This window comes from Tinamus guttatus, unplaced genomic scaffold (assembly GCF_059628265.1).
Source record: "Tinamus guttatus ecotype Peru unplaced genomic scaffold, ASM5962826v1 Tinamus_guttatus_pri_ptg000716l, whole genome shotgun sequence".
In the NCBI taxonomy this organism is placed as follows: Eukaryota; Metazoa; Chordata; class Aves; order Tinamiformes; family Tinamidae; genus Tinamus; species Tinamus guttatus.
Genome location: NW_028289250.1, coordinates 2896286 through 2920792, shown reverse-complemented (window position 1 = coordinate 2920792; position 24507 = coordinate 2896286). Strand labels below are relative to the sequence as shown.

General features: G+C 35.8%; 1 protein-coding gene across 1 annotated transcript in view; it reads left to right on the top strand.

Moving 5' to 3' along the window:
- Nucleotides 1–24507, top strand: part of ADGB (androglobin) — a 79257-nt gene that overhangs the window by 40541 nt on the left and 14209 nt on the right. Inside the window, 9 exon segments of the mRNA XM_088537071.1 lie at nucleotides 935–1102; nucleotides 3160–3298; nucleotides 4870–5004; nucleotides 8071–8164; nucleotides 10708–10842; nucleotides 11035–11188; nucleotides 16943–17130; nucleotides 18864–19048; nucleotides 23616–23812. Coding sequence (XP_088393197.1) covers nucleotides 935–1102; nucleotides 3160–3298; nucleotides 4870–5004; nucleotides 8071–8164; nucleotides 10708–10842; nucleotides 11035–11188; nucleotides 16943–17130; nucleotides 18864–19048; nucleotides 23616–23812 — 1395 coding nt within the window.

The following is a 24507-nucleotide window of genomic DNA, read 5'->3' as shown; positions in this document are numbered from 1 at the left end:
TAAAAGGGCAATTGATTCAAACAGCTTTGCATAGCTGCGATAGGAAGCCCTGGGAAGTAATTATTACAGCTCTTTCTTTGTCTTGGTTGCATACAGTCCACACAATGTCACTGCCATCCGTATTTTCAAGATTTCTTTGGCAAGAAGAAGGAGGCCCACTTATCTGGCATGGTCATTGGGGAATGCAGTATTGCTTGTAGAGCAGAATTGTGAAAAAAACGTGAATTTAGCAACAATTTATGTAGGGCTGTAATTTCAGGGTCCAGTAATATGTTAGCATAGTGTCTCATGCAAATTTATGATATCTGCCGTAGGAAAGAAGTTGAGCACTGAAAAAATAATGTCTCTGGGCTATCTCCTTGTCTGTAGAAGAAAGACTTCTCCTTGTCCTAAAAGTAAAGCCTAATTATATCCAGGGGTCTTCTCTGCATTTTTTGCTGACAGTGCAGTTTCTCTTGAGTATCTTTCGCAAAATGGTATCCACATTCTTGCACAGAAACCTTGATGAAGATTAACGATGCTTTAGGCATCATATGTTTGGATATTGCATTCAGCTGGGTATAAATGTTCATCTGTGTCCTTTTATAATACAAGCAAAGCTGTGTATTGCACTAACAAGCACCTTATTTTTGATTAATTGCTCTAGGACTAGTAAAACAGGAAAATTGAAAACTATAAGCAGATGTATTATGCTGCCTGTTTTAGTGTTACATTATTTTCATTTCAATAGCTCAAATTAGTGTCATTTTGAATGCTTTGCATACCAGGGACAGTTTGACAGTTGACAATTGATAAAATTAATTGCAATTGGTTAACCTAATAAAAGTTTGATACTTTAGTACAGTTAAAATTTTAGGTACTGTTACTATACCAACATAAAACAATAGAAAATCTTATTTGGCTAATAATGGTTGTTTTTCTTCTGTCTGCCCAGGAGAGCTACCAGTTTATAGAACAGGCTACAGCTATCCTGAAAGCTATTGGAAATGTGATAAAAAAATTCAGCAGTAAGCTTGAACTTCCTAGAGCTCTGAAGGGATTGGAACTGACACACGGTCCTCCTGGCATCCAGGGAACTAGGCTAGTTGAAGAACACATCAAGGTGAACAAACAATTTAATAAACTTATAACTAAAGACTGCCAAAGTTGGATAACAGCTTAACATTGTCATTAACCTCTTCAAAACAGTGACTGCACTTTCAAAAAGGATCTCCTGAGTTCTCCAGATATCAATCACATTCATTATTAAGTGTAAGCACAAACGACAGAATTTGCAACTGTGTGTTGTATTTCTCTTAATAGGAACAAATTTTAATGTTTCGAGAAGCACATTCTAAATCTGAGTGTCTTGTTTTCTTAATTTTCTTAATTTTATTATCTAATTTGGGATTTGAAAGACATGACCAGAAATTCAGAAAGAAAAAGATAGGATGGTTCCTTTTGGTGACCAATAATGATGGCATTGGTATGGCTTATGGTACTGAAGGCAGTATTCCTGCATTCTTTTGTTTTGTTTTTTTTTGATCTACTATATTCTTATTTAGCTTTTATGCTGTTTATGCATGATGAATTCAAATGTTTCCATATGCATAAGTAAATACACTTTTTACATAAATCTCTGTAGCATAGGTCTTCAGTGCATAAATAGATTTTTACTGAAACAAGTGTTACAGAAGATGAACAGTGAGGGTGACAGAGCACTGGAAGAGGTCATCTAATCCAACCTCGCTGCACACGCAGGGTCACCTAGAGCACGTGGCACAGGACTGTGTCCAAGGAGGTTTTGAAGATCTCCAGAGAAGGAGACTCCACAACCTCTCTGGGCAGCCTGTTCCAGTGCTCTGTCACCCTCACTGTTAACAAATTTTTCCTTAAGTTCCTGTGGAACTTTTGGTGTTTCAGTTTGTCGCCGTTTCCTCTAGTTCTGTTGGTGGCCACCCATGAAAAGAGGCCGGCCCCATCCTCCTCACTCCCTCCCTTGAGTACTTATAGACACTGATGAGGCCTCCTGTCAGCCTTGTCTTCCTCAGGCTGGACAGGCCCAGCTCCCTCAGCCTCTCCTCATAGGGCAGATGTTCCAGGCCCCTGATCATCCTTGTAGCCCTGCGCTGCACTCTCTCCAGCAGCTCCACATCCCTCTTGTACTGTGGAGCCCAGAACTGGACACAATACTCCAGATGTGGCCTCACCAGGGCTGAGTAGAGGGGCAGGATCACCTCCCTCAACTTACTGGAGACGCTCTTCTTAATGCACCCCAGGATCCCATTGACCTTCTTGGCCACGAGGGCACACTGCTGCCTCAGGGTCAACTTGTTGTCCACCATGACGCCCAGGTCCCTCTCTGCAGAGCTGCTCTCCAGAAGGTCGGTCCCCAGCCTGTACTGGTGTCTGGGGTTATTCCTCCCCAAATGCAGAACCTTGCACTTGGCCTTGTTGAATTTCATGAGGTTTTTCACCGCCCAGTTGTCCAGTTTGTCCAGGTCCCTCTGGATGGCAGCACAGCCCTCTGGGGTATCAGCTATTCCTCCCAGTTTGGTATCATCAGCAAACTTGCTGAGGGAGCACTCTGTGTCTTCATCCAGATCATTGATGAATAAATTGAACAGGACTGGACCAAGGACTGACCCCTGGGGGACCCCGCTAGCTACAGGCCTCCAACTAGACTCTGCACCACTGATCACCACCCTAAGTAGAACACCAAATCTTCTTTTGTTCTTCAGTGTATTTGTGTTTTTGTTTATGATGCCATCTCCTTATTCCAGTAAACATGCCCATTCAGTTTTTGGACTCTGTTCTAACACATATAACAGAAAGCCAAGCCTTATGATGATAATAATGATATGTTCAATGCTCTGGACCGAGACTCTCAATTCACTTCATATAAACCACTAAGGAGTCTTAGATGATAAGTTTTTCTTGTAGAATCTCGTCTGTATTTAGTAAACCAGATATGAACAAGTTTTTTCTTCATTCTTGGCTTGAAGCATTTCAGTCCAACAGCAAGGACTATTTTTTTGACATTATCTTTGCTAGAGGAAGTTAGAAGTATAAACTGCATTTTTACAGAAAGAAGGAAGAAAAAACATGTTTGAAACATTAATAAAAAGCATTGTAAATCAGCCTTTAAAAAATGAATCTTTTTTCTGTCTTTCATTTTAGGTTTTCAATAGTGCATTTTGGTGTTTGATCAAACATGTATTAGCCAACAAAGTTCCTCCCAGTTATCGATTTGCTTTCAGATCGTTCACTTTGGATTTTAAAGCTATTGAGATTTCTGAGGATGACAGTGTGTCTTCAGGTACTCTACCAATATTGCTAAACAATTTAAATGTATCTGTCACTTGTTAAGATAGAGGGAATTAGCTTTTCAATGATCATGTATTTTCTTCCTTGGGTAAGTGTGGTTTGTATCTTATGAGATATCTAAATTTTCTACCGTTGGCAGGAAGTGTTTGAAATTCCTCAGTGAGACAGATCTCAGAAAAGAAATAGTATTTTTCTTTTTCTGGGTGTTTGTTTTGTTGACCTAAACAAGCATGTAGCCAGGACAAATTCATTTTGAAATGTAGATAATTTTGGCAGAAAAATGGAAGAGTATAGAGAAGACAGACCTCCTCAGAGATGCAAAGTGATAAGACACAAGCTAGAAAATGGGAAATTCCAATTGAATATTAGGAAAATTGAACATTTGCTCAAGACCCTGAGCAACCTGCTCTAAGTTGTTGCTGTTTTGAACACGGGTTTGGACTGTGTGACTTCCAGTGGTCCCAGCCTATATTATTCTATGATTCTATAATTCCATTTTATAATAAGTGGTTGTGCTGTGCATATTGCTGAACCCTAAGCTGCTGTCTATTGAAGTAGTATTGTGTAACCTTTCAGAGTCACTAATTGTTAAAGATTGCCTTCCTGGGTTTGGAAATCAGATAGTAATCAAGAATGAGAGTTAGAAAAATAGCCAAATTTAACAACGTTCAATATATGTTAGTTTAAAATATGTAATCTTTTGTCTGAAGACAGCAATCTTTCCTTAGTTTGTCCCCTTTTTGTACTGGATCCCAACACTCTTCTCTGCTTATTGGAGTTTCCTTTTGGAGCCTTTTTCCTTTTTTTCCTTCCTCTCTCCCTGCCCTCATTCAGTCTCTGTGCAGTTCCAAATTGGCTTCCTGGCTCTGCCTCATTGTAGTGCTGCATGCCCACTCTCACAAAATCCTGATGCTGATGGCTCCCAGGAATGCTAATGACAAAGATCTCCTCAGTAACCCTGTAAGAATCAACCAGCTTCTGTTCCACTTCCAGTCTCATCAGTGACAGAAGATCAAAGTCAGATAAATGCATGGCTTTACTGAGATTTTTACCATATTCCATGGCTCTTTAGTGAAAGCTGAATTCATTTTCAATAATGTCTGTTTTAAAAATTTTAATTAATAAAATGATCCGTTCATATAGATGGAAACATTTAAAATCTTGCAAAGCTCTTCATTTAAGATGTATTCAGAGTCAGACTTTAGCATGTTAAATTATTTTGATTCATGTTTGGAAATTTACTTCAAAATTACATTAGAAGATAAAAAATACTGCAGTAGCTGTTTGTAAGAAGTAAGGCCTCAATGATTTAGCGTTTGGCATTAGCACAATAGTTGCATGTTAACTTTATGTAATTACACAGTAATCATATTTATTTTTATCATGAATTAATTTATGGTGTTTTTTATAGAGGAAAATTGCCAGAGTGTTATTTCTGTCATAAATGGAGGTTTTATGCGGAAACCACTCTGTTTATGGATTATATTCTCTCTCTTTTTTCCCTGATAGCAAGCAGCTATGTGATTTCCATTGTCATCATTCATTATCACTCTCTTCTTTCAGACTTTTTTGACACGTCTTTCCCAAGTAACTGGCAAAACAGAATTCCCACTTCTGAAGAAGAAGCAGCAGCACTCAAACTTCAAGCCAGCTGGAGGGGGACCTATGTTAGGAAAGTGATAAAAGGCAGAAAACCAGGTATGTCCTTTAAAATAGCTTTTTAAAAAAAGTTTTATTTTGCATCTTGTTCAGATATTTGCTTTAAGGATTTTATTAATATCTGTTAAATGAACTGCAATACAATAAAACATTATAGTAGAACCTCTGGAAAAAAAAGAGAATATTGCTCAACCTAACTCATTCTGTAGCACATATGACATTAAAAAGTGATTGAGGTAGAGGAAAGACTTACTACATTGATTTTGATAGCTGCTAAAGCAGCATTAATATAGTTTTAGCTTAGAACTGGACTGAAAGGTTGCTATTTGAAAAGTACAGTTTTAAATACATGTCATTCTTTTATGTCTTTGCCACAAATAGGTTTGTGTGAGTTTTACCAAACAATATTTTAACATTGTCATAGCCATTTTTGATGAAACGCTAAGTATAATTTACAGGAAAATATATATGAAGATTTGTGAATCATAAGGAAGAAATTCGGGGTGGGGGGTGGAGGGGATTGTCAGTCTCATGCTATACTCTCAGGTTATTTTTTTTTTTAATCTATATAGTAAACTATATTTAACAGTATGAATTTAAGCTCCAAAAATCAAAATATCATTGTTAAAACTCTTTTTCAAGAGCTTTTTCAGAAGTATTTTTGAGAGTTTTATACTGAATTAAAGGAATACTGGAAAAAGGAGACCACAAGATTTGTGTGGGGTTTTCCATCACTGCGAACTTTAAAATCATGTTTGTGCAATTCAGAAAATATTTAATTGATCATTTATATGGGATGAAATAACAATTAATGTGTTATAAAGCTGTTACACAAAAGTCAGATTGATCCCGAGGAAGAAGCCACCTTCCTTCTAGCCTCACAGTATGTGAATGTCTGAGAATCTTGATAAGGAAAACTGCTCCATTGTGAGAGATGCACTCCATATTCAGTAGATCGTTCCCAGAATCACAGAATGGCTGAGGTGGCAGAGACCTCTGGCCAACATCTAGAACAGGGTCACCTAGAGCAGGTTTCCCAGACCTATGTCTGGTTAGTCTTTGACTGTCTCCAAGGATGGAGATTCAGCAGTGTCTCTGGCAACATGTTCCAGTGTTTGACCACTCCCATAGTAAAAGAAAAAATATTTATATTCAAGTAGAACTTTCTGTTTTAGTTTGTGCCAATTGCCTCTTGTCCTGTTATTGGGCACCGCTGAAAAGAGTCTGGCCCTATGCTCTTAACCTTCCCTTCAGATTCTTATTTGCGTTGATGGGATCAACTTCAATCTTCTCACCCTTATGAGTGAGGCTCATAAGGACTCCAGGCTTTCATCATTGCTCATAAGGACTGCAAGCTTTCATCATCTTCACTGGACTCATTCCAGTAGGCCCATGTCTCTCTTGGACGCACCACTGTGGATGCGATCTCACCAGGGCTGAGAGGAAAGATCACCTCCTTGTACCTGCTGGCAATGCTCCCCCTAATGCAACCCAGGATACTGCAGGCCTCCTTGGCCACAAGAACACATTGCTATCTCAGGATCAGCTTGTTGTCCATCAGGATTTCCAGTACTTTTCCACAGAGCTGCTTTCTAGTAGGTCAGCCTCCAACTAGTACTAGTTGCATGGGTTTGTTCCTTTCCCCTCTGGCTAACACCTGAATAGGGCCTACATGTGAAAAGTCAGGTTGAGCTGGGGAAGGAGCACACCCATCACAGTCACTGATGAATAAGTGGAACAGGATTGGCCCCCACTTTTATCCTTGGGGGTACACAGCTAGTTACTCATCTCCAACTAGACTGTGTGCCAGTGATCACAGGCTTATGAGCTCTGCCGTTCAGCCTTTTTGTCATTTTTTACTCATCTAGCCCATACTTCATCAGTTTGTCTGTGAGAGTGGTATGAGAGGTGGTGTGGAAACCTTACTGAATCCAGCCTAGACAACTTCCATTGCTCTTGCCCTTCTGTTGGAGGTTTCTTCTGAATTATCATCATTGCAGGAGTTTCTTCTATTTTATATTTACCTGCATCAACTGAGCTCTTCAATTTCTCTTTCCTACCTTCATCTCCCCATCAGTAATTCCAGGACCGTCTGGCTCCTAAACCTCTATCCTAGTTTTACATAAGTTTTCTATTCCAAATATCCTACCCTTCTATTTGTATTTACAAAGCAACAGGTAGATTAGGAAAGTTTTAGCAAACTTTCGCTAGTATTATTAATTCCTGCAGATCTCAGAGCCCAGAATTTGCTGTTCTTTAGATTATTATGTTTTAAGCCCCGAGTATATCAAAACTCTTCTTATAATGTCTGTCTTATCCTTGTCTGATTTGTCTCCACTCCATTATTTGTATTCTGATCATTTTTTTTCCAGTGCTTCACCTTTTAATCAATCATACCACTTTTCTAGATCTTTTCTTCATTATCTATGCTACTTTTTCTTACTTTGTTACTTGTCCTTACAGTATTCTTACTTTCCCTCTTTCCTTTTTATTTTCCTCTCCAGTTCTGTCATTATACAATAGCTGAAGTTTAGACAGGAGAAGTTAGATGTCAGGTCTAAACTAGTTTGCCTCATCATCATTTTTATCCTGTGGATAGAAATAAACACTTTGCGAGGGCAGCATGTCCTGTCATCTGAGAGGTATCGGTCGCAGGTAGGATGAATTACCTTTTGGGTCTGCCTGATTCTTTTTATTGTCTGTAGAGATTGCCCAGGCACCTACTTACCCCTTAGCAGTATGTGCAAATAAAAGCTGCTGGAAGACAAACTGTCTTTCCTGGAACACAAATCGCCTCTTATCTCATGCTAAGATAGAATATGTTATAAAGAAGATCTGTAAATCAGAAAAGGTATTGATCTCATCATTTTTTGCAATAGCAGAAATGCTGACAAGTGCAAAGCAATAATATGATTAAGGGAATTTCCTCTATCAAAGATTAGCTTTCAGTTGTGTGAGATTTCTATAAATTTTTTGATAATAAAACAATGACTCATAAGAAAATTGACTTGTGTGAGTAGCTTTTTGTTTTTTCGCAAGTATTTTTCAGGTGTGTATTTAGAAAGATATATAAATTTTCTAACTTATTATTTCCATTATTTTCAGGTACTAAAGAAAATGCTAACGTCAAAGAAACCTTGAAAAAATTGTGGGCTCTGTTCGAGTTAAATTCTGAACAGTGTGCTATAATGTTGTTGAGGTAATGATTTAACAAATACTAGTGCAGCATATTGCATAGATTTTGTGCAGCCTATTGCACAGATTTGGCATAAATTGCTGGTTCACAAAGTAAATATTGTGAGAGTATTACTAATTTTAAAATTGCAAAATTCAGTTAAACTATAAAAAATGAGATTCTTTCAGTGAAGCTAAGCTATGGCAAAAAAAACTTGCATGACAATCTAATTTTTAACTATAGATTTTACTATACACAAGCTGTTTTCCTGCAGCTTGAGCTAGAAAGCTAGAATATTGCATTTCTTCTGTTTTTTTCTTTTTTTCCCTTTTGTATCTTATAAACTGTTTTGTAAGTATAAATCTGATACTGATTCTTCCGATTCTTTGACTAAGCACCTAAAGTTGCTTTAAAGAAGCATTTGATTCCTGCTTTCCTCTTAGGGATGCCTTGTCAACATTAGGTGATCAGCAAAGGCAGCAGCTATGCCAGAAACCTTATTTAATTGTAATACAGTTTTTAGCATCAAACAATTTGTTTTTATCATTCCTTCAAGGAAAGCAGGTGTATTTCCAGGTGGATGCTTTCCCTGGTATGTAATTACGGGTTCTACAAAGTCAGCTACATTAATCACAGCAGTGTTCCTTAAATTATTTGCAAGCATGGCCCTGTTTGGAGATCATGTGTCTTCATGAAGTCTTTCAAATATCCCTCTGCAGGTGTTCACATAATGCCAGCAGTAGCTCAGTTGTGTCAGTACTGAGGAGTAAGAACTGGCAGTAATTAGTAGCTGTCGGTACAAATTTTCGTTCCTTATAAACACCAATTTGAAGAATTCTCATGGCATTTTTTTTTTCAGTTTTTGGTGTTTCTAATCCACATTACTAGAGTGAGTAAAACATTTGCATGCAGACAGGAACATCAAGCCCTAGTTCCAAACATTTTTAGAATTAAAAAAAAAAAATCTGAATTTCAGATTTGCAACATTTCTCAAGAACAAAGATCAGATGCAGTTTTTCATCTGCTTTCAATGTTTTAGAACTTTTAGGCTAGATTCTTAGGCATTGTCTAAGGGTACATATTTGAGTGTGAAAATCGTGGTACCGTGATTTTATTTATTATTTATTCTTACAGTTGACAGACATGTAGGAATTTTGTGGCAGTCGTTAGAGTAGGAACTTTTTTTTTTCCTCTCTAAGCCCAGGCTTGAGTCCAAAAGCAGTACTGTTTTACAACACGAAGGCCTAGTTCAAAATGCCCTAAAACTTCTAAGTGTGTGCTAGGGTTCACACCTGTTTCACATTATGTCTTATTTTCCTAGGAGAAATTCAGGATGGTTTGTTCCTCCTGAAATTTTTAAAGAATTTACAAGTTTGTGCACATTTTTGTACTTTTTATCGATGGTGAAACAATCTTTGCAAAACTTCAAGAATTAAGGTTTAAAACTGTTTTGCTTTAAATTGCATTTGGTGATGTATGGATCTTTAAGGTGGTTCTCACCTTAGTTAACTATCAAGGTTGGCTATTTTCATCATTAAAAACATGAATGTGGGATTATTTTCTCTAAGTCCTGCTAATAATAACAAAATATGAAAATAGTATTAGCTAGATTTTGTGGATAAAAACTTTTGAACAATTTGAATGTGTTTATAAGTTTTTTGTAAATCAAAAAGGAGACAGGCCTCACTGAAAATGGATGTTGTCCACTTTACATAAATGGTTCAATACACTGAATGAGACAGAGCAATGAAAATATCCTGCCGAAAACAGATAGAAGAATAGTTCAAGGCTAAGGTGGTGACAGGAAGAAGGATCTCGTCACCTTCACATCTGTACTTTCTCCTGTAATCTGCAGAGAAAATCACCAGAAGGAGCCAAAACATGGAGCAAGAACCATTATGTTCTTCCTAACCTTCACCTGACTACCCTTCAACTTCCATTCACATAGTGGGGAATTTTGTCTGCTGGTATTCACGTTGCTTTGCCCAAAGGATTTTTTTTGATACTGCTAGTGATTAATAAAACTTCATGATGTCAGCTAGGTACCAGTTAGATTAACTGTAATTTCATAGAATTTAGTAACATCAGAGTGTTTATTTACCTTATTAGTAAATTTTGAAGGTTTTTTCCATGTGTGAAAAGAAAACCTTTACATTTAAGGCCACTAAATCAGCCTTTAAGTTATATGGTTATACAATCTTTTGGTTATGCAATCATTTTTTTTTGTTCAAAAAAAGCCTTAATTTGGGGCTGTTAATTGCACTTACGGATAGACTGTCTGATGCAAATATTCATGTTGGCAATTACAGGCCATTAGCTCTTGAACTTGAAAAGCACCTTCCCCATCCCCTCAGATTTACCATTTCTGAGGTACTGAAATACAATGCATGTGGTTTTGAGGTACTACATTTTGAACAGCTACTAAATAACCGCTAGTAACACATTTTGTACAATTATTTTACACTAACACAAAAAGCAGTGTTTTTCATGAGTAGTATACAGTAATGTCCAGTCATTTGCCTTCTCTTCATTAGATTTAAATGTTTGTCTTGTTTTCTGCTTTCTAGAGAAATGTTTAAGAGTAACTGTAAGTCAATTGAAAAGTTTCCTTGTTACGAGGATGAATGGTCCAAGATCTCATTTACTGACTATGTTGTAACATATGCTGATCAGCCACCAAATGTTTGGTTTGTGGTTTTTAGGTGAGTTCATGCCTTATGTAATCTTTATGGAGAAGCAATGTTTTTTATTCACTGTAGTTTATCACTTACCTGTATAAAAATATGATTTTACTTTCCTGCAATTCTAATGGTTGCTGTTATGGTGTGTTCCAGAAATCATTTTATTAGTGAAAAGAATTTTAAAATATTTTTAATGTGATTTTTTTTTAATAGAGAGACATTTCATGTTCTAGAAGACATGCTTATAGTGCCAAAGATGTACACCTCTATCCCTACATGTAGACTCCATGTAATTGATAATGACACACTGGAGGAAATGCCACATGTCTTTTTCAAAGTGGCACCTCGCATTTATCCCAAGAATAAGGTAAGTGCAAAGAGTGGTTGTAAAAAATACTATTTTAAAGACAGAAACCTTTTACATTGAAGGAATGACCTTAATTTTCTTGGGTATTTGTGGTTATCTCCAAATGGTGACATATCTGCCAGCTTCTCTGTGCTTTTGTACTCAGTGATAATCTGGTAACTGCTGATGCAGTCCATCTGACAGAAATACCTTGAAGAATCAGAAACTTTAGTAAGAATGAGGCATGAATAGCCTTACGTGTAAGTTTGTGTAAGTTGTGTTTGCACAAAACAGACAAACCACTATCAAATGATAGTGGTAATTGAAGTAAGGACGCCAGATACAGTTTACTTATGCTCCCCCCTCAAACCGAAGCAGCATTAGAATATTAAACTTAATTCACTCCAAAAAATAGTTTTATATGCATAGATAGTATAACTACTATAATAGTTATATATATATATATATAACATAATTCTCACAACTTTTCTGCCCCCTGCCTTAAGCTAAGATGGTTTTCTCAATCTTTCCTTTTAAGTTCTTTTCTACATTCTTGGTTATTATGTCTCGTTTACCTTTTCAACTCTTTCCAATTGCTCTTTTTTTTTTCTTGTTTATGATTTTTATCATTGTTCATAGTGAACTGGGCACCAAGGATTATCTTGAGGCGGTGCAAATGGTGAGAAAAGAGTGATTAATTTACATGTTTTTTGGGCCTTACTCCTACTTATCTGTGGTGTTTACCTTTTTAAAAAAGAAAAAAGAAAAAAGAAATAGTTGTGCTTCTTCAAATCCTAGATACTTTCCTAAAGGATTGAATTCTGATTGTTTCCAGTTCTGTATTTGCAGAGTTTATTATTTTTGAGCAAATACGGTGTATTTCACTCTTGATTTTTATGCTACTTGCAGGACCATTTCCCCAATTTAAAATTATTTTGATTATCAAACCAACAGCCACCCAGCTTTTCATCATGATCACATTTCACTTGACTTAGAAGAATGACCAGCGAGACAATGTCAATAACTTAACTGAAGTCAAGATCAATGCTATCCGCTGTTTCTCCTCCACCCCTATAGTGTATTTACCCTGTTATAGAGGGAGGTTTGATTGCTTTGTTGTATATTCTTTGGAATCTTTTTAGCTATTACTCACCTTTTTGCAGTATTGAGAGGAGTGAGAATAGTTCATTTTATTAGTTATTTCCTAATATTTTCAGCTGTTGAGGCTATGCAGACTCATTGTTTTCCACATTTTTGTCGATTAAAATATAAAAGCCAGAACATTGGTTTTGTGGTCAAGCAGTACCTTAACTATTCTTCATCAGACATAATTAAAAAGTTTTGTGATTGCTTTAACCTATTATTTAGCTATCTTTCAGATAGTTCAGAAATTCATCATACCTAATTAATTTATCCGAATAAACATTTGCTACTCCTTTCCCTATTCTAGAGTGCTCTTATCAGTAATATTGACTATACTTTCCACATATTCACAGCTGACTTTTTAGTGGAGACAGGTTCACATATTAGTCTTCCCAGTCTCACCTATCAATAGCAAGGAGTTGATCTCAGTTGTACATCGTAGGGGTAGCTTTCTTCTATGTGTTTTGTTTTGTAACTCTACTTCCAATTTTATACATAAGATTTTTTTGCTAGAATAAACTTCACTTACCTGGTGTTTAAAGTAAATACTGGCTGAAAATCCCAAGTAGGAATGGCTACGGCTGAAGGAATGTGGTTTAAAAAACAGGGTTGCAGGCAGGTCCTTCAGATTAGTTCTCACGACAGATTTGTGATCTTCAGTAATGGTATTCGGCCATATAGTGCCAGTGGCAAGTGACAGGGTGCCAAAAAGAAATCTCAGTGATGAAACATAACTTACTGCCTTTAAAGAAAAGTGACAGGTCATGAAGAGCACAATCACAGCTTCAGATACATTCTAGATCCCCTTTTGGCAGCTCTTTAGCTACAGTTGTGTAGTTCTGCCTTGCACAATGGACTTACCATTCCCCTGATTCTACTATTTTTTTCTCAGTGCTCGTACTATGCAAGATAGCTTTCTTGAATAAAAATATCCAAGATTATATGCAGTATTACAAATTATACCTTACCAGGACATTTGTGGAGTACAGTGGTTTTATTATAGGAAATACTCCTTTTGCTATGCCCTGACCCACCAGTTATTTTCTAGAATTACAATATTTTCTTAGGAGTACAGTACATAATGTGTAATTCTCAGTGATTCTATTGCCAGCTAATTAAAATAGACATTTTTCTATTCCTCCTCTTTGCTGAAGAACTCCCTTCTTAAAGCTGATGCTATTATTCTCTAAGCCTTACACCGCATAATATTAAATATGGTTAGCAAGAATAAAAAGAGTGATTTTGATTTAGGAGTATTAGAGCAGAATGGTGTAGTTATGCTCCATTTTTCTACTTGTTACTACACTTCTTACTAATGCTACTGCTCTGCTGCTGAGTTTGTCAATAAAAATATAACCTTATACTGTACAATATAGTTCAATTCCCTTGATGTTTTGTTAAGACATTACGTGATTATTTTAAAATACAGGATACAGTGGTGGTATTTTAATTTTTACCTTTCCTTTTAAAAGTGTTTTGTTTAAAAAAAAGTCAACAGTGTAATACAGTAAGAAATTATACAGAATGCCTAAATTCCAAGTGTCAGTGTTAATACAGATCAAGTGCTTTTTTTGAAAGAACCCACCATGTAGGTGTTTTGTTTCAAAACTGTGAATCAGCAGCTTAGAGGTGAAAAATACATATCAGCGGGTATTGTTATTCTGCTGCCACAGCCACTCCTGGAATACATTAAAGTTTATTACAAAATGATTGACACTAAGGATAAAATCTGCAGACCAGCAATCTGCAGCTATTACAATCCAGACACAGACCTTAGCTACTTGTTTTGCAGTATTTGGATTTTCTGCATTCAATTTTCTCCGTCCATGGTCATATTTTCTATTACTGGCTACATTTTTTATTTTTGCCCCTCACTTTATCATTCACAAGTCTTCTGAACACATTGTAGAAAGTGTTAGAGAGATAAGCATTCCTCAAACTTCAAGTCAGTAACAAATGTAAGAAGATAAGTAGTCATCATTTACAGTCTATTTAGTTTGGAAATTATAACTCTAAGTAGGCAAAGACACTGATCAGTTATTCATCTTGACTACTTGTGAAAGGACCCAAGAAAATTAGCTTACTTTTGGAAAGGTTAATTTTGGGTAATATAGGAGGAAAAAAAATGCTTTTTGATTTTAGGGATAGTGAATTGAAACACCTACCTAAGTAGGTCATGATATTTCTCAGTGAAGGTTTATAAGAATAAGACATAAATCTGGCAGGGGTTGTCTAGGTGTATTTGATTATTTCTCAGTAGTGACTCAATTACTCAATGGTCTTAGCAGCCCCAAGATGCAGTTACTGTGTTTTCTAATTAATTACGTTCTGCCAAAATGGCCACTCATCCTTTTTTTTTTTTTTTTTAACATTAATTCTAAATTTTCTGAATATGTGTTGTGAACATTAAACTTGGAGAAGCTTTGTAAATCATTATAAATAGGCACACAAAAGGGAGTGTTTTTCTCACAAGTACCCGGTTGCTGGAAAGCACATGAACATGTAGCTAAATCTCTTCTCAGCACAGCATTAAAAAAAAATGTGGCTACTTAGTTCACATAAGAGTAATAAACTAATGAAGTGATGCTTAATGAAGTAAGTCACTTCCTGCACCTTACTGTTAGGAACTCTCTTTTTGGTATCCTTTCCCAAAATTCCGTTTCCTCTCTCTTCATGGTCACCTCCTTCTGGTACAGAAAACATCTCCTAGTTTGTACTGTTAACATTCTGGAGCAAATCAAAGGTTCTCCTGTTTAGGATTTGACAAGTTCATATGGTTCACCCCTCTTGCTGCATCAGTAGCCTCTTGGAATTGATTTGTGTCAATCTTTCTTGCACTGTAGGATTTTTGTACTTCCTTCTTTTCAGTATCGAGGATTGAGAGAATGCACAATAAAGCAGCCTTCTTTAGGGCTGATTGGGAAGGGCTAATGAGCTGAAATCTAAATAACTGAAGCGAAGATGTTTGCAACACTGAGAATTGCAGCTGGGAAATAAGTCATGCAGGGTGGACTTTCAAAAGTGTTCAGTCTCGCTTTTCATTCCATTTGAATTTTAATGGCCTTATACTTAAAAACTGCAGTGGGAATAGATTTAGGCAGCAGGGGAGCAGGATTTTTTTGATTTAAACTTCACTTTAAAAGTTATTTCAGAAGTGAAGAACTGAACGTTATTCTTTAGAGCGATCTCTCTCTGATTTTCAACAACAGCTGAAATGAGCTGAGTAATTTGGCCTAGTTCTAAAGAAAACACAGTCCTAATTAGGCAAACAATTCAAGACAGCTGAAGAACATAGACAATTAAGGAGCCAAGATATCATAAGAGGGTCTTTCAGAGCACGAGTGAGGAAAACAAGAAAACTAAGGCTTTGAGTATTTTGGAGAATGTTTGTTTTAATCTTCACCATCAACAGCTTGTTCCTTTTTCAATCAAAATTATGGCATTCAATAGGTGATGTAATCATCTGGAGATTAACTGTGCTAAATTTGCTGACATAAGGCCAGAATTTTAAATTCTACTAAGTGTTTTATTTATAGAACTGTATTTTTGAATATTTAATTTGCATTTGTGCCTGAGTAAGAGCACTCTGTTATGTATTACACTGCATATTATAAGAAAATTGCTACTTTAAAAATATTGAAGTTCAGTTTAAAAATCCTACCTTTAATGTCAGGAAAGACTTCTGTGTTTGTCTTGGTTGATAAAGTTCAGATTTCTGTGAGCCATTTCATGCTTTATTTATCTTTTGCATATCTCTTGTCATTTTGTGCAACATCGTTTCACTTTTCAATTCTAATGTTTGATTTCCTATTTCTTTTTCTCTTTGTCAATAGGTAAGTCTTAACTCCAGTCTTACTACTTTCAATTCAGTTTTATAGAAAACATTTGCCCTTTGCTTTGTTATTTTTCAAATTATACTTCAGTGCCCACACCTGAAAAATATGCTCAGATTTAGGGCAACCAAAAACTGATTGCTAGGATTTTTACTTTCTTTTACACTGACATGATATGTTGTCTTGTCTTATGGCAAGAATTTAGCAGATAAGTACTTTTATAAAAGATATCCCTAAGGCCAAACTTCTGGAGAATGTCTTTGGGAAGTGTAACACAGTGCTGTTTGCAGGGCAGTAGTAAAGTGTAGATTTGATGTGCCTGGCTCTAAGCTTGGAGCTAAAGTTCTTGACTTAAAGTCTTTCATATTGATTTTTTAATTCATTATTTAGAAATTGTACTACTACTACTACATATATTTTTGATGTGATATCAAGAAGAGGAAAAAAAACCATATCAAAAGAAAATGAATTTTATTGCTACTATTGCTGGTGTTTTTATGAGAAAGCATGGTAGTGTTACAGAATCCAGAGATATATAGTGATTTATGTAGGAGCCGTTTGTATGTTAGTATGAGGTACCAAGAAAGAAAACCTATTGAATATATATTTGTTTCTATTGAACTTTGTCATAAGAATACTTTGCAGAATAGAAAACTGCATGATATGATATCATGATATTATAATATTTTTGCTTGTGAAGTACATTTAGTTATAGACAAAAAGTCTGTTGCATGCAGTCATTGAGCCCTTTTTGATTAATGTTATTTCCTGGTGAAAATGTCTTGTTTTTTACTTTCAGAAAGGATATACTTTTATGGCTGAAGCACATAGTGGTGACTTACATATGGCATCTGGGAAATGGAGGCTGCGGCTCATTGGATCCCATACTCCACTCCCTTTCCTCTCTCGTGAGGCTATAAACAACTTGTATTCTACTAAAGAAATTAGAGAGTATTACATACCCAATGACAAACACATAATATTCAGGTAAATATTGAAAGAAGAATAACTAGATTCAGCTTTTTATGTGGACCACTGCAGCATCCTGAGAAGAGGAGGATGTTAAAACGAACATTTGAATTTCATGGGCCATTGGGTGTTTGATACTAAAATCATCATTTTCATAAACGACTATTGTAATTTGCTGAAATACTGACACTGATTAATGAAGTACACAGACTGTAACTTTAAAATCTTAATAACATTGTTGCATAGCCTCAATCTTGAAAACAAATTTGTTTCAGTTACTGAAATTCCACGCTACTTTGGGAAAATGAACATGCACTTTAACAGAGACTTTGCAGGTGCAGAGAAGGTTGCACGGATTTTGGTGTATTTTTTCCAGCTAGTTACACAAAGCTAGAAGTAAAATCCAGAGATAATAACACTTATGTTTCTTGATTGATCAGACGAATTTTCATCTTGCAGTAGTGGCAGAAAAACTTAATTTAATCATGAACTTATGCATTTGCTGTAGCATGTAGATTATTTTAGGAGAACATATTTAATGAGAACATGATGATTTAGTGTTCTAAATTCTTTTGTAACTAACTGATGTTGACTGAAGCCAGTTTATTCTAGCTGAGTAGTCCTTCAGAAGTTACATGAATGCCTATTCAACATTAAACAGCATTAGCATGTTTTATAGCTTAACAAAAATGAAATTAATCTCATAGTACCATACAAACTATTAGTTTTGTTACAAAATTTCTCTGCTTAAGTTTTTATAGAAAAGGACTATACAATAAGCTAGCACAAGTCCTGTACTTAAAGCTGATCACATGTAGATTTTGAAAGGTGCATCTCTAATATTTTGCCATGATTCCTGGCAGAACAATGTTATGACAACTAACTGTCAGTATTTCAAATCAATTGATTATTCTTGAGGTAAAATCTATTCAACATGCCGAATAAGCTCCACTACAGTAAAAAAAAAAAAAAAAAAAAAAAAAATTGACATGGCAATGAACAGTATACACTGAAATTCTGTAAACTATGTGTCTCCCTTGATTGTTTCTCCTTTGTCTGTCAAAGGTCTTCTAAGAATTTTATTTAAAAATATAAATATGTTTTTGTCTCGATGTCCTGAACTCAAGGTGACAGGGTGTTTTTTAGCATTCGTTTGCTTGTCTGTTTGCTAACTTAGGTTAGTCTAAGAATTTTAACTTTAAAAAAAAATTCCATAGTTAGAGCTTTCCTAAAACTTTAACACATAAAGTTATAAGTGGCAATAAAATTATTCTTTGAATTTCATTCTAAATCTTTAATTCTGCAGTCTTTTAATTCCCCAGTATTTTAAGGTGACCAGAGTAACAGCTGCCATCAAATGAGATAGCTCTACCCTTTTAAACCAAATCCTAGTTTTTCTTCATTACCATGTTACTTTTTAATTGAATCAGTTCCATGAACTTCTTTCCGTATTTTTGAACAAATTCTAGCATTACATGAGGGAGGATCTGCATCTGGACATATGGTAAGAGAGCAAAAAAACAAAACCAAACAAAACAGGACCACCCATTTTACAGCAAAGTATGCTTATACTGATCAGGAGTTCACAGCCCTAAACTATAGTAGGGAAGACCTAGCTCAGCATGCTGAAGGAAAACACTTAACCACAAGTTTTTAATCATGTACTTCCAAGTCGGCATATGCTTAGATACTTTTCTAAAAAAGAACCATCTGGTATGATTGTTTTGGTATAATTTTGCTTTCCTTTTTAGGTATTCAGTAAAAGTCACAGCATCACATATTGCTACTGTGCAGGTACAAACCTCTAAATCTGATGTGTTCATTAAACTACAAGTCCTAGATAACGAGGAAGAAACTGTGAGTGCCACTGGAAAGGGACATGTAGTCATCCCCGCTTTTAATTTTTTGAGTAATGAAAGACATTTAAATTCCTCACGTAAGTATTGTATTCTGTATTTGATACATATATTCACTTAAAGGTTATATGTTCTTACAATGGTTTTAGGTAATTACTTTTTTTCCCCATAAAATCCCTCATTTTCTTGTTATGAAATCAGCAGCATTCTTGAAAAATATGCTTCTGAAGTTGCTTTTGGGGTTCTCTTTGTTTGTTTAGTGTTTTTTCATTTGTTTTGAAGTTCATGTAGGGATTTCATTTTGAAACAGTTTATTTTTCATAGGCATTCCAGGTTTTCTGAAATAGCACAGTAGTTTCTTAGCAAGTCAGCTACTGTACTGTCCATGGACACAACAATGCGTCAGTTTTGTAAGATATTAAAACCGTAAGTCCCTGCATGAAGACCTTTAAACAATGAGACTTCTATAAAGCAATGTTTCTGCTTGTGTTCAGGCATATTCAGAACTTGAGGCAGAGACATGTCATTCAAATATTGCATTGTTATTTTGCTAAAGCTCAAAATCACTTCATATTTCATGCATTTTTCTCCACCATTTTGAGTTGTATAGTTTCTAGCATGTTTTTAAAATGATTCTTTTTATAAGTTTCCAATGCTGTGAAGAAAAAATATCTAATTTTGGCGTGTTGGTAAAATGACATGACTCCTGTCTTAACTATACCTTATCTCCAGAAGAGCAAATATAAATTCTGTAGAGACTGTGTTCTTAAATTATAGCCTATTAGCTGTCCTGCCCTTAATGGAAGAGTTAGAGAAGCTTTAAGGACTATGTCACTGACTTATCATGATAGTCATTTAACAGCTGCTTTTAGTTATTCTTACTAGAATGTGGGAATAGATTAATAGTTTAACAGCAGACTGGTGGAAACAAAAGCAGGAAGACTTAGATTATAGTCAGCATCATCACAGATACTTGAAATAAATTGTCAAGTTACCCTCAGTAAAGAGAAGGAAATTTCAGTAATCCAACATGTTCATAAAAATTGTAGTCTGAAGACTTGAAGACTGAAATAAGTTAAAAGGTACTATCAGATGAAAGGGAAGAGTAGTGGGTTCCAGCAGATGCTGGAAGGGAGCAAATGAATTAGAATGACTAAGAAGGATATTTTGTCTCTGTCAGTGTATCAGGGGGCATAGGTGGGAGGAACTTTTCCAATACAATCTTTGGAAAGTTCACATAAAGTCAGATACAAATATTAGACTTTTCTCTCTTATTCTGCCTTCTTTTTCTACTGTAACACAAATAATATATTGCTGTCTTTAAACCATTTTAATTGAAGGTGAATCTGTCACAAAATATCTATTACATTAATCAAAAATAGGAAGATAGTCTTACCAGGTTCCTCTCCAGGAGTGTAAGGACTGATTTCTAACTGAAAAAAAAGTGGTGGTGAAAAGTACTTTATTATGTAAAAGGTTGTAGACCTGACATTTGAATGAGAGTAAAATAAAATAAAGAATGTTATGATTATAGAATCTGCTCAAAAGTTGAATGAATATTATGGTGCCATTTAAGTGTGTTTGAGTGCATAGAGAATGATCATTTGGAAGGAGTGGCTATGAAGCTTGTTCATAGTCAACAACAGTTTGTTGATTTAAAACAAAACAATTAGACCAATTGACCAAATGTTGCCATTTTCTTCCTATATACATGTATGCATTCTGCATATCATAAAGAATTCACGTAAATGTTCTAAATTTTTCAGAATATCCAAGCTCAATGAAAAGATCATGAAATGTACTCATATAACCAATATGAGAGTATCATATTAGCCAAACTGCTGAGTGTCTGTAAGTGCATTTTGCACCCTTTAAATATAACATTTCTTTACCTTTGGCAGATATTCTTGGAAATTATGGTTTATACAATAATAATATAATATTATATAATAATATAAATGCCATAAATGCTCCGTAAATACTGACACCAAGTTTAGATGGGGATTTATAGAATAGCCAGTGCAACAACATTAATACTGTCAGTAGCTAGTTAGTTTCTAAAAAGTTTGTTTTCATTAAATAAGCATATTCAGAAACGATCACTGCACCACATTACCAAACTTGTAAGTTAACCAAGACACAATTCTCACATTTGAAGCATACTCAGTATCATGCATATTCTACATGTGCCTGCCACAGGCAGTCAGATTTGACTAGGATGTTGGCAGAAGTATTCTTAAATGACACGATTGTGCAAGCATCATCAATAAAACATTATCCCCCTTTCCCGCCCACAGTCCATTAATTCATCTGCAGTCAGAGCTGTTTTATAAATGTCTTTTATTTCTTACCAACTACATTCAGCCAATTGATTTTGAATATATGTGCTTATATTGAAATGTAGCAGATGACTTGGTCCCAAAACATTGGCTTGCCAGTAAAGAAAAAATGTACTGAAATACTGCAAGTGTATTGATGTAGGGAGAGCAGAAATGGGCAACAATAGTTTCATAATAATATCAGCCTGATACAATACAGTAGTTTTCGTTTGGACACTTGAATCTAAAATCAAGGCAAGGTGTTTCTTACAGAGTTGCTTACAGAGTCCTTTCAGTCAGAGCTTTTCTTAGCAAAACCAAGACTGAGTATGTTTATGTACACCGTAAGAGTACTTTGATGTTACAGCACCACCTGCTGACAATTGCTAGATCTATTACTGTGCTTAGGGATACATTTTTTGAAACTTCTTTAATAATTATTCTTTTCAGCAAGGGCAGAATAACAATCTTTCAGAGGATTCCACATTTTGGAGCTGAGCTATCCTTGTGGCAACATCATCTTCTGACCAGTACAGAGTTCTTAAGTGCTTACACTTTTCAGATTTAGGAGAGAGAAAAGAGGAGGACAATGAGGTATTCATGAAAACTAATTATAGCCTAGTGAAGATAACAGTCCTTAAATCCCTCTTACCGTAATGAGTGGAGGTAGGCTCCTCCGGAGGGGTAGTTCAGATCTCCAAACATCCAGAATGCAGTACTCCTACAGAGGAGCTTATCTCTTTCTGTTGGCTACATGAGAGTCTACCTTTAGTTGGTCTTGTTTCTTTGAAGATTTCTTGTGAATTCTCTGCACTGTCCTTTGATAACAGTGTTTAACAGGTTTTGAGGAATTCCTGCTCATCAGAAATTACATGCAAATAAGGATGTATGTGGAATTATTCTTTCATGTGGGATCTGACTTGTTTCTTTTCAGAAGGTTTTCATGTGGGTGTGGAGGAACATAAAAGATCCTGATCTCCAAATAATCTCACTTTCTTCAGCATCCCAATGCAATTCTTTTGAATGACAGCCCTATGGTTATGGTTTCTTCTGATGAAGAACTTCATAGTAGAAAGCTCACCAGGCTATATTTGATTGAGAATGTCTTCCACAGACACAGACCTGCTCAGGAACAGCTTTTCCTTGTTTTTTTGACATTTGCTGAGTTGCATTACTCCAAAAATATAGGCTAGAAGGAAGAGACTATTGCTTTCCTTGAAGTCCCAAGGCAAAAATGACTTGGTAAATGGTTTTCTGCAGCTTTGCAGTGCTCTCTGTCTCAGGTCTCTCTACCATAGGGATAGCAACCTATAATTTGGATGCCGAAGATTTCGAATGTCATGGAGAAAAGCAAGTGTTTGTAATTAGGAGTTTGAGACATCTTGAATGAAATATTTCTTCAAAGCATCTCAGAGACACACCTCTGAAGCTCATTTTGCAACTCTTTTGGATTTTCTTAGGAAATAGGAACCACTCTTCTTTAGAGAAGAAAGATACTGTATGCTCAGTGATCTCTGACATTTGACTTCCTTAAGAAACAATGTCTCCTGATTGCATTGATGTTTCTCATTAGATTCTTGATCTTTGATTTGGCATTGATACACTGACACATCTCCCATCAAACTTGCCGAATCTGGACTAATACCCCTCTCAACTCATGCAGACTTACCAGGACATCTGCTCAACACACATGAAACTATCTTATACTGAAGTGTTGCAGTGATACAGTATCATCCTTTGCTTCTAGAATAAGACTTATGGAAAGGAAAGGCTTCTGTCCTCAGTAAAGTCAAAAACATTTCTCTTTCCCAGTTGATGGTCAAGCTGTTGTTGCTGTAACTCCAGCAAAGCTGCTTTTTTGCTCTTACTCAATTTCTAATGTGATTTTCCCTTTTTAGATCCCTTTTAGAATCCTCTTTCCTTTCCCAGTAGCTGTTCATGTAAGATAGATAGACAGATATCATAGATAATGATACTAGATGTTATATATCATATTGAATAATGCTGGAAGTGGTGGTCTATATTCTTAGGACTTCCTGAATCTGGTAGCCTAGTGAGGCTGCTGTAGTTCCAAGCCCCCAGTCCAACCAGCAAGGCTGAGCAGGCTCCTTAGGTACATACACAGAGCACATACACGTGTACGTTTACATGTACAGGTACATACATATATACATTTTAATGGAAACCTTGTGAGCATAACACAACATGAAAAAATGACTGTAATATTTCATTTTTTCTTACAGGTTCTGGTGGCATCTGTTTTCCTGTTTTCCTCATGTTATTAACTCATAGGCTTTCTGGAAATGTAACACTGTTTGTTTTCTTGCAGCAAGCAAAGCCCAGCTTCTTCCCATTACTGCAAAGAAAGAAACAGAAAGTGGAATATCCAAAAAAAGAAGTTATATTGCATCTCCAAAGATTACCAAAACTTCTCTAAAGCCAGGATTTGTACATGAAGGTCCAGCTATACTAGATGATGAATCTTTTCTGACAAGCTTTGAAAAGAAAAATGGAAGTCCACAGCTAGTAAGGAATTGCATATCATAGGGAGGCAAAAGTGATGAAGGGGTATTGATTTTTTTTTTAACAAATATGGAATTCTGATACCCTGAGACAAGAAGAACAAGGAATCCAAAACTAAGATTGTTCCATTTGGAAGCTGCAACAATGTGGGGAGGGTAATATGAATATATTATATGAATACGAATGACACATTTTCGTTTTCAATTTGAGGACTTTTTTCCCCTCTTTAAATGTTTTTCATTGTCAGATTTAACTCAAGTCTAGAATAACTTTCAACTAAGGGCTAAGAAACATCTGTAATAAACTTGAAATTCTGATACTTCAGTGTTTGATTTTGTGGCTTCGGAGCTGATTAATTTAAGAGTGTCAACTTTAATAGTTTTACTAGACAAGCAAGTATTGCCAGTCTCTTTAGCCAAACACACAAAATCTTCTACCTGAGTCGACAGTTTCTTAGAGAGGGACATCAAAATAATGTATTTCCCTTGAAATTTATTTTCCCCAAGAAAAAAATGATTATTGACATATAATCTCCATGGGTGTTCCACTGATTCAGAACTGGCTTTAGAGCAGGAAACAATTTTAAAAAGACTTTTGGGATTATTTCCTCTTCAGTGTACATAATGTATAAAGTAATTTACTAACCCTGCTACCGCCATTGCAAATGCAGTCAGAAGTGAGCCCTAGCATTGATGCTC